The following is a 13,063-nucleotide window of genomic DNA, read 5'->3' on the forward strand; positions in this document are numbered from 1 at the left end:
CAAACCCTTCTACTCTTACTGCATGTACAGCTTGCAGTCTCTTTAGATTCACTTCTTCATGCTTTAAATGTAATGCTGAATCAATTTTTTTTTTTTTTTACAAGCTTTTCCATGAGAAAAGGCAGCACCAGGATTAGTAGATAAAAACCTTGGTGAACAATGTATTTTGGGTGGATCAGAAGAAATCTTGAATTATCTTCTGTAAAATGCATGATTTTGGGAAGGATTGCCTCCTGGGAATTTCTTGCTCAATTTTCCCCAGATTAATATAATATGCAATCTAAATGGAAAGCAGATTTCAGATAAGTAGGAAAACTTCATACAACTGGAATAACCTGCCTTTAAACAAAGCAATAAACACTCTCAATGCCACTGAAATGTATGCTCTGTTACAATGCACTGGAACCACAAAACAGGCAAAACCTCATTTTCAGTTTCATATAGTAAGATGAAATTATTTGCTATAGATTTCCCATGTTGCCATATTTTCTCTATTTACTTCACACTTCCCAGAAATGAGCACATTTGACTATGGATGTAGCTCTTGAAAACTTCACTACTGCATACTATTACAGTAATTGCCAATTCCCGTATGCAACTAGCGGCGAGGTATATATAGCTGTATCAGCTATACCTCTAGTTAGACTATTTGATGGCAGCCACAGATTTAAATTTAGCAATTCACAATTCTTTCTCCTTCAGGCTACAATTCTGTTTCATGCACAACTTCGGGCTTGCCCTGAGGGTCATCAAGGACAGTAAGATTAGGAGAAACCGCCAGCCAGCATCCTCTCAGCAATGACGACTGACACAGTCATATCACTACTGCATTGTAAATCAGTGTCTACCAACAGTTCCAGAGAGCTGCAAGGTTAAATTTACAAGTTAAACAGTAAAGACCTTTCTCTGACAAGGAAAAAAGAGTAAGAAACAACAAAGTTGTGGTAATCATTGTTGTCTGAGCTATCATTTTGACATCCATATGTTCTGGGATGCCCCAAAAACACATACCGCATAAATCATGACAGAAGAACTTCATGCATCAAAAGGGAACTATGACTTGATTCCTACCACAATCTAAACAATACAGAATTATTTTATTTATAAAGATGCTTTCCTTGAAAATTAAGGAATCAAGCATATAATACATGCGTTAAATTTGACTTTTTTAATTGACTAACCTTTGGACAAGAACTGCATTGTAACGACAGTAATACCTGTATGCTAATTGTAATGATGAATTCTTTTGACTGCAGTGGTGTTTTAAAAAGCATAAATTTATGTCTTCAGTTAGCATAACAGTTTTACTTAAAATACTCTGATCTCTCCATATATTCACAATGATAAGAACATCACACACAAAGATTAGGAACATCAGCTCGCTGTAACGCATTTTTTTTGCCACCAATGAGAAGGTTCTTCTCAGCACTAAATTATTTCCTATATTAAAAAAAAAAAGTCCAGTCAGAAGCTCAACGAATAAAAGTTTAAACACCCACAGACAGTTGGTACTTAACAACAAGGCTCAATTAAATGAAAATATCAGGACCATTTCCAAGGAGGAATATATGGTTTTTTCATGGTAAATAATGCCTATAAAATTATATGGTTTATATATATAAACTATGAGAAACAGCAGATTAGACATGATAAAACACATAATGACACACTCAATATAACTGAAGCATAAAAATTTTCATTTTGTAAGTTGATATTTTATAAATACAGCAGTGTATTGATTTACTGCCGTATTTATCATCAAACAGGAACAACAGCTCCATGACCTGCAAAGAGTACCTAGTGTAGAAGTTCCTTTTGCTTCAGATGAATATGCTTTTCTAAGACTAACAAAAATGATCTTTAAGGTCCCTTCATGATCTTTAAAAGTCCCTTCCAAAGCAAACCATTCTGCAAAAGCTAGTTTGAGACAGTGTGCATTGGTAACAAAGATAACCACACAAAATCTACAGATATATCACAGAACTTCTAAATCAGTTTTATATTAAATCCAGGAAAGACATTTGTGAAAGAATGACTGATCTGTCACAAAAATGCTGACAAACAGGACATACTAAAGAGCCTCTACACGACATGTATTTTGCTGCCGTTATTCATTAACTACTGCCTCAACACTGGCCGATGCTGTCCTCAAACAAGAGCAGACTTCTTTCCTACATAGTCAAGGCAGGCTCCCCATATTCTTTCTGAACATGCAGCTCTGCATCCATCACATTAACACATACTTGCAACAAATACTGCAGAAGGCTGGCCTGCGTTAACACTCTGCACATCATTAGGGTTATATAAATACACAATTTAGTTACCCCACAATACACAAAACATTTTTTTGCAGTCTAAATGCACTTATTCATAATGGATGCCAGATGATCAGTATTATTCCTGACTGCTTCCCTCCCCAACAGAATAAATTAATTCTAACATTAAATAGATATCATACAGCACGAAAACTATACTAACATGACTGTGCAGGTGTCCTTTTTATTCCATCCTCTTGCCTGTTTTCAGGGGTTTCCAAACACAGAAGTAACTAATGGAACTTGCTAGTAACACTGATTACAAAAGTTCCCCACTTACCATTGATAAATTAACTTGCATTTGATTAAAACACGCTCTTTAAATAAAGCATCTAATCCTAATTGGAAAGGATGAAGATAAGCAATTCAGCATCTTCCCAGCATTTGTGCCAACAGCTAACTACCCTCACTACTGAGAACAGCATGTCCTAGATCTTACAGATTTGGCTCTTGTTACTTTGATGGAAATTTTTTTAAATGAAGAAACTGATCTAAGCCTATCAATGTAAGATTATTTTCTCCATCTGTCACTGGCACCTACTGTATCTCTTCTGCACTTGTCAGTATTTCAAGACCCTTTTAGAAAACAGAACTGGTTATTATATTCAACTATCAGCCTCACAAACAGCATTTCCCCTGCCCCCTTCATTTTAAACTGACAGAAGTAATGGTAGGGATGTTTTAAGGACATCAGATGAGAAAAGATTATCTCTTCCTACAAACTTTTGTTTTCCTCCAGTCTGGCCTTTCTGCTTCCCCGTCACATCACATTCCCTTCAAAAACTCCTATTTTTTCTTCTAATTTACTCTGGCTACTAAGGTGAAGATTAGGAGTGGGAAAACCCGAGAGACAAAAAGAAATCCTGACCCAAAACCAGGTTGAACCTTTGTTTGCAATAAAGCAATGATGCATAGGGGAACAGTGCTAAGGCAGTCCAAATTCACTGCTAAGAATAAATAATGAATATAATTCCTCCTTGGAAACAGGATATTAAAATGACTAAAGGCAAAAAAAAAAAAAAAAGCCAATTTAAACAGCTTCATCTAACACCTGATATAAATACTGCAACAATTTTGGTAACAGTACCACAAATAACAGCAATGTTAGCAAGGTCAGCATCTTTGAGACTGTTTTACACCAAAGATACCCTATCAGGAAAATATCCTATCAGAAATCGGCTTCACATTTCTTGCTCAAAATATAAAAGTAAATCCTGAACTAAACATTGCATTGAAGTGTACCACACAGTTAAATTCAGAAATGATACCTTAATAGAATGACATGAATATGAAACAAAGGAAGGTGATTATTACACTTTAGTGTAAAAGGAGCATATAAACAAGAATTAGGTAAGTTGCATTCAATTCTACAGTAGCTACAACCTCATCCCAAACAGTGAAAAAATCCACCTGAAAGCTAAAGAACCTGTGATTCTTCCTGATGCAAATTCTTTCATTCATATGCAAGAAGTTAATTTTTATGTATAATGTCCTTTATATATGCTAAGTATTATTTTTGAATCAGCATCTGAGCATTTAAAATACTGCTCTGTGTAAATATCACAAACATTCTCCTGGGGCAGTCTATCACATTGTATGTATGTTTATGTGCATATGCAATGAAGAATGTAAAATAAAAGATGCTTCAAACGTGTAATACATGCACCACTAAAGATTAATTATTGCTGAATAAATATTAAAAGGAAAAAAATGCAGTGAAGGAGCTTTGCTAATTCCCTGTGTCACAGGGAAAAGTGCATTAGAAAGAAAATTAGAAATTTAGAAATTAAAGAAACACAACTGATAAATGACAACCTCCCACTTAAGTATCTTCATCTGAATTTCCAGTTAGAATGATAGAACAGTTTGTGTTGGAAGGGACCTTAAAGATCATCTAGTTTCAACTCCCCTGTCATGCACAGGGACACCCTCCACTAGACCAGGTTGCTCCAAGACCCATCTGACCTGGCCTTGAACACTGCCAGGGATGGGTCAGCCACAGCTTCTCTGGGCAGCCTGTTTTAGGGCTTCACCATCTTCACAATAAAGGCCTTGTTCCTGATGTGTTATCTAAATCTCCCCTCTTTTAGTTTAAAACTATTCCCCCTTGTCCTATCGCTACATGCCCTTATAAGATGTCCCTATCCAGATTTCTTGTAGGCCCTATTTAGGTACTAGAACGCTGTTATAAGGTCTCCTGTTAGCCTTTCTTCTCCAGGCTAAAGAATCCCAGGTGTTCTAGCCTGTCTTCATAGCAGAGGTGCTCCAGGCCTCTGATCATCTTTGTGGTCTCCTCCGGACCAGCACCACATGCTTCGCATTCTTTCTAACTGAACTTAATTCAAGAGTATTATTTCTCTTAGATCTTAATAACATGGTAAAAGTAACCAAAAACCCAGCATTTTCTACAGATAGAAAAAATCCTCCTCCATGTGCAAGAGAAAGCTTCACGTACCATTGACACATTCAAAGACATCACAGCACTTGCCAGGTGTTCCATCTCCACGTGAGACTATCTGGGGAATGGAGCCTGCCTCGCACATGGGGAAACCACATAAACCAGAGAGACATTCGCATCTGAAACCAAAGAACAGTAAGGAAAACCCCATAAATAAATGAAGCCACTTATAAGGGGATAGAATAAGCAAGAGGAAAACAGAAAGCTAGAGCACAAGTTCCAGTACTAGCATATACATATCTTAGAATCATCTTTAATTAACCCAACAACCAAGGTAGATGGCTTATCAACCCGAGGGTTTTTTTAACCATCTGAACTCTGATTGGTGGTCAAGCAAACAAGGAGGCGGTACTATGCAATATCAACACTACTCTAGTGCTGTATTTAAAAATGTAGACAACCGTGGTTCCATATTGCTTGAAAATAACTGTAGCCTCCAGACTTGCAAAATTAAGGTTTCTCCTCCAGTTCTATCCAAACAAATCAAAACTGGTGAAACTCTTATAGCAGTAACTGCACCCACTCATTAGGGAAGTGCTCTCTCATTAGGAAACTGTATTATACACAGTTTTATATAGGGACTAATTAAAAAGAAAGGAAGACCATACAGAATCATTAAATTTAAGCCAAATGAGAAGAACTGCAGGTTCCCTTTTGGTTTTTGATGGAACTGCCCTCAGTTTGCAGAGGGTCAATCAATTACATGAGATGCCAAATAACATGGGAGGCTAGGTATATTAAGCACTACAGTTAGTTTCAGAAATTGGAAAAATTCTGAAGAGTATCTCCTCCATGTAAGTAATATTTATTTGCTTATTTAAGAAAACAGTCTTAAGAACAGGAATGCATAAAATATAGATAGACAATAGTCACATTTGTTTCCAGATTCTTTGCTTCATGATTAACATAACAGTTTAGAAGTCAAACACTTAAGACTTTCGGTAAGTTTATACTTAGAGTGCTTGCCACAGACAATGGGCCTATTACAGGGATAAGCAGTAATGATTCAACAGAATGCAAGACAAAACAAACAAAAAGAAGTATGTGAATATCATAGCTGAGAAACTTCATGGAATAGCACTAAAAGTTTTCAGCTGCAAATGACAGATTTTTTCTTTTTTTTTTCTTTTTAACTGGTAGATTAATTTGGCATACTACGAATGCACACACATTTGTAAAGGAGAAAAAAACCAACTCAGAAGATCCTGTAATTATGAGTTAAAAGAAATGAAAATAATAACTCTACTTGCTAATAACTATTTCAAGTATTTTAAATACTTAAGACAACCCCCACATTAAACCACCCATTAGGAAGATGCATCATCAGCACTTAATGTATTTTTTTATTCTTTATGCTTAAAAAACAAGAAGTTTGGCTCTCCTCTGCATGTCTCCTTAATTGCCCAACAGACATTTCGTCACAGACCAGTGCTCCATGTATGAGAAAGAGCCACCTCTCAAAAGACAGGGTTTTAATATCTCCCTCTTTTAATCTCGTCAGTTTTAGCCAATATTGTTATATTCTCTACTGTAAGGTATTACTCCAAAGGAAGTTTGCAAGAAGAAATACAAGCAATGTCAAGGAATCTCACCAAACCTTTATTATACTATCTGGAAAAGATTCTTAAAATATTGAATAACAGCAGCGTAATGCAATATCACGCTTATAAAAGGATGAGTCCTTGAAAAAACAGCATTAATTATATCACATTTCACAAGTTACATTAAATATGTCAAGATAAAGTGGAGCAATGTGTCTATGTGCACAGACATACTACACTACAGTGATAGTTTTAAAACAGGCATTTCAAGGTTTGTTTTTTTCATAATGCTGTGCTTACCGTAATAGTGAAGGATAATTAGACCTAAACCATTAAAAAAGGAAGAGCAGATAAGAAAAGCTTTATTTATCAGACCCTTACTTTCTCAACTTATTTATAAATACAAAAAAAAAAAAAGGAGAATCTAATTATTTTCTTTACTCTTCATCCTTTCCCTTCAGAGATGTAGAAATAAAAAAAAGCATTATGGCTTCTACTGCATGGAATCAAAAAAGCAGCTTCCCTTTAAGATGACTCTAAGGCATCTTGCAGAATTCTGTACTAACATCTCACCTTTTGCTGCCCCAATAAATGGAAGGGGGAGTGGGGGCGGGAAAGACAACCTCCGACAATTGGCAAAAAAGAAACCAACAAACAATTAGCACTGTCAAGTTCAAGGAATTTGTACCTTAACCCATACCATTGCTTTAGAAGATGCCTTTGCCTTGTGAGAAGAATAAAGCACAGAAAGAAGCACCTACATATTACTAAAGAAAGAAAAGATAAAACATATATAACAGAAAAAGAAGAACAGACACAGTATAAAAGTGGTATTAAAAGCCTAGATAAAATACTAAGTTTCACTTCAACCATCCTATATTCACATCCAGCTAATCTCTGGGAAAATAGGTAGATCAAACTTCCTGAAAATTCATGTTTTTCACAGAGAAAATGGCACACGTGATGGAAATGTACTTATGGACCATGATTTTCCAAGTCTCAGGAGCTGAAATTACCACTCTTAGTTTTACTGCCTTAATAATAAACTTTTTCAGACATGCCTGTATTTTCTCTATCCTTTTCCTCTCATTACCATTGATGATTTGAGTAGCCAAAGAATATTAAATTATTAACTTGTACTTTTCTCCTCATTTTCTTCCAAGCCAATGCTTTTTCTAAAAAAAAAACAAAACCAACAAACCAACCAAAAAAATATGAATGACCAGATTAAATAACTTAAGATAAGACAATATTCCAGAAGAAGGGTTGAGAAAGATGTTTAAAAGACTGCTGGGAGCCAATGTTCCTTTCTGCAGAAGAGACTCCCTCCCATTCAGAGGAATCAAAGCTTCACATACTCATTCACAGTGTAAGCAAACAAAACCCCACCCTCCAAGATTTTATAAACTGACTTCCCATTTGGTTAAAAAAAATCCATGGGTAGGAGAATGTCAAAGCAGCGAATGGTCTCAGATGGACTTTTAAATAGTCTGCATTCTTTTCAGCCAGCTCTGCTAGGAAAACCTTTGACCATTGTCCAGACTATTAACATGGAAAACATTGTTTTGGAGACAGAAGTCTTTCAGGAAGAAACCCAAGGAATTCTGGTAGCCGAGCATGACTGCTGCACTGCCAAAACAACAACATCTGGAAATTCGGAATAAGTGATCCCGTTCTCAGTAAGACAGAGAAATGAGCTTTATAGTACTTGTGTTCTCTGCAGCGCCTTTTGGAGCAGAGGCACAGACAGAAGAGAAGTTGTTGTCCAGCTCTGTGCTCTGTCACAGACAGCTATCCACCTGCAGTGTGTGTGTACCTTAGGCTTGGTACTGAGCACTAAGTTTGAGGAAGTTCAGCAGGCCAGACTGTGATAAACCTGGCTATGGGCCCTCTCAAAGTAATTTCTATAAAATTTGGCTGTTCAGACTGCTGTGCACAATGTTGCTTCTGAGCTGCCCCTTCTATAACTATCACTTGCCTAAGGAAAACAGGCACAGCAGAAGTTACTACAAGGAAAACTTCCCAGAAAGAACGTAACTTTATACACCCCTTTCTCCCCTTACACAGCCTGCAGTGACACCACTGCAGCATCAAACCTCATACTGTCATCAAAAAGTGCCAAGATTAAAGGAAGGCCAACGCTTGAATAGCTGAGAAGCTGGCACTCAGTATCTGCCCCTCACATCTTACTAATAAAGGCACTAAGTAAACACATGTCTTTGGGTGTTACACCATCACAGTACTTCAGTCAAGTCAAGAACATGCCCTTTTAACACGGAAGAACAGTCCTTTAAGAGTCAAATGTCCCCTAACAAAACAGTCCAGAAAGAAGAAAGGAGAATCAGTCATGCAAGAGACTTCATGGAGTACAGCCTGGAAAGGTGGTATGGCCTGGAAGGAAAGAAGAATCCCAAGAAAGAAGCCAGCTGTACTGAAATATTGAGAATACAGAATCAACCTGGCTGGTGAAAGGAACTGTCTTTAGTTCTTCGTCTCAAAAAAAGAAAAAACCCCACATAATAACAACAATAATTCTAGAAATTTGAACAACTGAGCAAGGGAAGGCCCAGTATATAATGAATCGAAACAAGATGATGCCCATTAACCAGCTGAGGAAGGTAACTGCTTCAGTAATACAAATGGCCTGCTTTTAAAATTCAGTTTTAAGTTCTTCAAAACAGGTAATTTCATTACTGTCTTTTACGTTTGAGGGTTTCGGTTTGGTGGCTTTTTGTTTGTGTTTTTTTTGGCTCTTGTTTTTGTTTTGTTTTTTTTTTAATCATTTTTTTCCTGTCTTATTTTATGTCACCAAAATTGAAAAAAGAAAATTAAGAAAAAAAATCAAACAGAATACTTTTAAATGACAATTTTTATTTAAAATCCAATTATCTTGGTTCATTTACTTCTGCTATTAAACAGATGAAAAGAGGGAAGTGCTTGGTCAGCCTCAGAAAAGCTGTTTTGATGGTAGGATCAAAAGAGCTCTCCAGGCACAAGGCATAATGGCTATGAAAACAAGTACAGGCACCCTGGAAAAAAAGATCTAGTACCAGTGAACAGGAAGGTTGGGGCTGGGGTATGTTGAGGAGAAAACAGCTATTCTGAGGATCAAACCAGAATTAAATCTAAAGCGCTGAGACTAGAGAAATGCCTTCCTGAAACATACATCCTGTTCCCATGGAGATTTTTATCATGGTCCTCGTTTTTTCCTTGCAGGAATCTAATACAATTTGCGTTAACATTATTAGCACTTATGTTACCTAAATATATTAGAAACAACTCCCAAAGATACATTAATAATACATACAGGTAAGGATGCTGTAAAATAAGGAATTTTCAGAAGAGAATTCCCAGCATTATCAAAGCTTGAAAGTGGCAAGGTATTAAATGTGAGGACCTCCTTATCATCAAGCACAGGGTATAAGAAATAGTGATACAGCAAAATGAAATATTAACATAGCAATCTCACAAAATTGGCAAAGGATTATGCCCATGTTACTCACATTTGAAGCCATGATACAAGTTAAGTAGGTGAGATCATGAGTTCTAACCAGCCAAGCTACAGATTCCAGACAGGGAATCAACCAAATGCCAGTCCTAGAAAAAATAAGCTCTGAAAGTGACACTGCAGGCAAAGACAAAGCATGTGGGGTAACTCCATTCCAGAGGTTCAGCTAGAATTGTAAGAGGGGACAGAAAACAAACTGTCCAGAAGAGGCAAATAAGCCCTTCCTCAAAATGTGGGAAACCCTTAGATGATCATTTAGCTTCTGGATTTATTCCATTATAGGTGAAATTTAAAGATAAGGTGAGAAGATTGCTTCAGAATCCAATGGTTTCAGAGAGCAAACAAGTCCATTTAGTTAATGAGACCTTTTCTATATAATGGGAAGCACATAGGCAAGAACTGTAACCCTTTTCTAGAAACAAGACGCTTGAAATTTTGCCAATGACATTTCATGGAAGAGCAGTAAAATACTGATTGTTATTTTAAAATGGTCCACAAGCTTCAGTTTCTCTTTTAAATGTTAAATAATTTAAAGAGGGAAGAAAGGAAGCAGCAATTTATGACTGGTGAAGTCTGATACAATGTTTCCCACTATTTTCTAGAGAAAACACAACGTCAAGCTCTTTTGATGTAACCTCAATAATGTTGATATTATTATCTGCTCTAAGTACTGTTGGAAGCTGCTGGGGAAATTCTTATGTCTAGCTCCCTTCTAAAAATGCAAACATGAAAGTGATACTCCTATTGCTTTATTTTGCCTATGGGTCTCCCCAGGCAGTTTTGAGTTTGAAGACAACTGTCAAAACCAAAATCAAAATTATTTATTTCTGTGATACAAACAGAAATTTGTCTGTTCAAGTCAGAAATTATTCTGAAATAAATCACCTATTCAATTTCCAAACAAGTTAATAACTGATTAAGTAGAAAATGAACAAAATAGAGTGGAGAGTGTTGGGGGGAGAAGGGAGAACAATATTCATTGTGATCATGATATACACAAGTTCTTAGACTCATAAGTGAAAACAAAAATTTGTAGTAGAAAGATACGTCTACCAGTTTATTGTAAATTGAAAGAGCTTGCTTGTCAAAAATGCAAACAAAAACAGATCCTACAGACACAACAGTACCATTCTACTTTCAAGCATAAAACACTGCCTAAAGGTAGATACAGTAGATAGATACTTTAATTTATGAGGGCTCAAATTTCTTCTTAAGTTTAACACTGAAGGAGTAAGTACATTGTTAAGACAGCACATGGTCAGATTAAAGTACTACATATACTTTTCCATAAAAACTCACACATAAAGAAAGGAAGCTGCTTGCATAACTATGATCGATAGTTCTTCCCCTTGCGCAAATGCTAGGATTTTTAGTCTTATGGGCAATATGCTCCTTCCTTTACATAGTATTGTCTTTAAAGGTTTTGCAATTCAGTAAGTCGTAGGAGTTGGTGAAAGAGCATGGATGTGTACTTTTAGCTTTTACAATACAGTTTCAGAGAGCTGATCTTATAGAAGATGCAAGTAGGGATGCCTACATTTACAATGTGTTACAGCTGCTTCTGTGGAATATTTACATCTTATTTTTTCTGAAGACTTTCTCATGTGTCTGCTCTTTGTCAGAGGTCTCTGACACCCTGAAGTCAGCTATCAGGCTCCAGAAATGTGTTGTGCTTCAAGAGCTTCTGTTCAGGTTTTATTGAGAAGGCTTAAAAAAAAACAAAACAAAACAAAACAAAAAACCTTATCATCTTTTTCTCATTTGTGGAATTCAGGAAAATATGGTGGCTTGCCAAACCAACCCACATTGTGAGGCTGGGTGCCAAGGCAGCAAGTAACTATCGTCACACTGAGAACTTCTAGGAATTGCTGAGGCAGCTGTAAGTAAGGGAGGAAGAAGGGGACTGCCTGAACTTTGAATTCAGCAATTCATTACATCTCCTGGAAGACCAGTATGGAGAAGATGGACACGAAAGTCATCTATAAAGGTCACACTTTTACCCTTTTATCCTTGCTCTATGTGGATATTCAGACCTGAAGGAAGAAAAATGGATTTTCTGGGAGAAGTATTTGCTGTTTCCTAAATATCTTCCTTTGGAATAAAAACCAATTCAGTAATGGTGTACAAAATTTAGACTCTAATGTAAACTGCCACTATTCCTTAATGTCTTTAAAACTGCTAAATAAAGAACACCCATATTAAAAATAACTTGCTATAGGACAGATGCAAAAGAGTGTTTTCTTATAGATTATACCTATATATGCCCTTTCGGTGAACCAATTTTTCCTTTCTCTATTCTAAACCTCTCCTGGTGCAGCTTGAGGTGGTTACCACTTGTCCTGTTCACTGTATCGCCCACAGAATTAACACTTTTGCTGGTCAAGACCATTTCACTTAACAATACTGCATAATAATCTGTGGCACTGCCAGTCCAAAGCAGCTCCAGATTGAGACATTTTAGCCTCAAGTAAGGGAAAAAACAACAGGGAAAATACTGTTCAAACAAGGAAAAAAATTCTATGACTAATTGATTTGAGAAACTTTTTCAGACCTTTTCTTCTAAACAATAAAGCTACAATCCTACTCCTCCATGCTACTTGATCCAATTGAGAGTTTTGCATTTGTAACACCATCCAGCTATCTGTAACTAAGTGACAGCTAAATGGTCTGATTCAAAGTCTTCATTTGCTCATCCTTCAATCCCAAGATATTTGGGCTCCCATCTTGCAAGGTTGTATCTGTAAAAAGCTGCTCTTCACTTTCTGATATATGAAATAGTCATCACGACTTATATTCCTGTTTTGTTTAGATTTATGAAGCAGTTCACTGCTCTTAAAAGTCTGTCTCCCTCTAACTTGTTATCTGATTTTTTTATGCTTCATTTATATCTGTTTTTCCCTTCTCCTCCCATCACATCAAACTTAAAACTGCATTTATTAAAGCTGAAACTCAGACAGAAAATAAACTGCTGGAAATTTTGATGGATAAACATGTACTGATTATTTCTAAAAAAAAATCTAATCTAGAACATATGCAGGCTTCTGGTGTAAGCTTTTTAAATAAGTATGTTAAGCACACTTATTATTGGTATCTAGTGAACATACTCCTGAATGCTTCTCTCCTCTCAGAAGAGTATTATTATATCCTATATTATCAGCAAGACACTCAGTGATGTGAGAGTTCATCTCAGGAGGCAAAGGATCACGATGTGACTCACTGGGACTGATTCACTTCCAGAACC

The 13,063-nt window shown here is 36.4% G+C and overlaps 1 protein-coding gene across 2 annotated transcripts in view; it reads right to left on the reverse strand.

Moving 5' to 3' along the window:
* Positions 1-13,063, reverse strand: part of CRIM1 (cysteine rich transmembrane BMP regulator 1) — a 189,138-nt gene that overhangs the window by 72,883 nt on the left and 103,192 nt on the right. For both annotated transcript variants that reach the window (XM_061471077.1, XM_061471076.1), the window contains exon 5: positions 4,771-4,892. In XM_061471077.1, the coding sequence (XP_061327061.1) occupies positions 4,771-4,892 (122 nt within the window). The remainder of the gene's footprint in view (positions 1-4,770; positions 4,893-13,063) is intronic.

Source organism: Pezoporus flaviventris, unplaced genomic scaffold (genome assembly GCF_033815535.1).
Source record: "Pezoporus flaviventris isolate CSIRO_AGI_PZ_B2104156 unplaced genomic scaffold, CSIRO_AGI_Pfla_v1 ptg000066l, whole genome shotgun sequence".
NCBI lineage: Eukaryota > Metazoa > Chordata > Aves > Psittaciformes > Psittacidae > Pezoporus > Pezoporus flaviventris.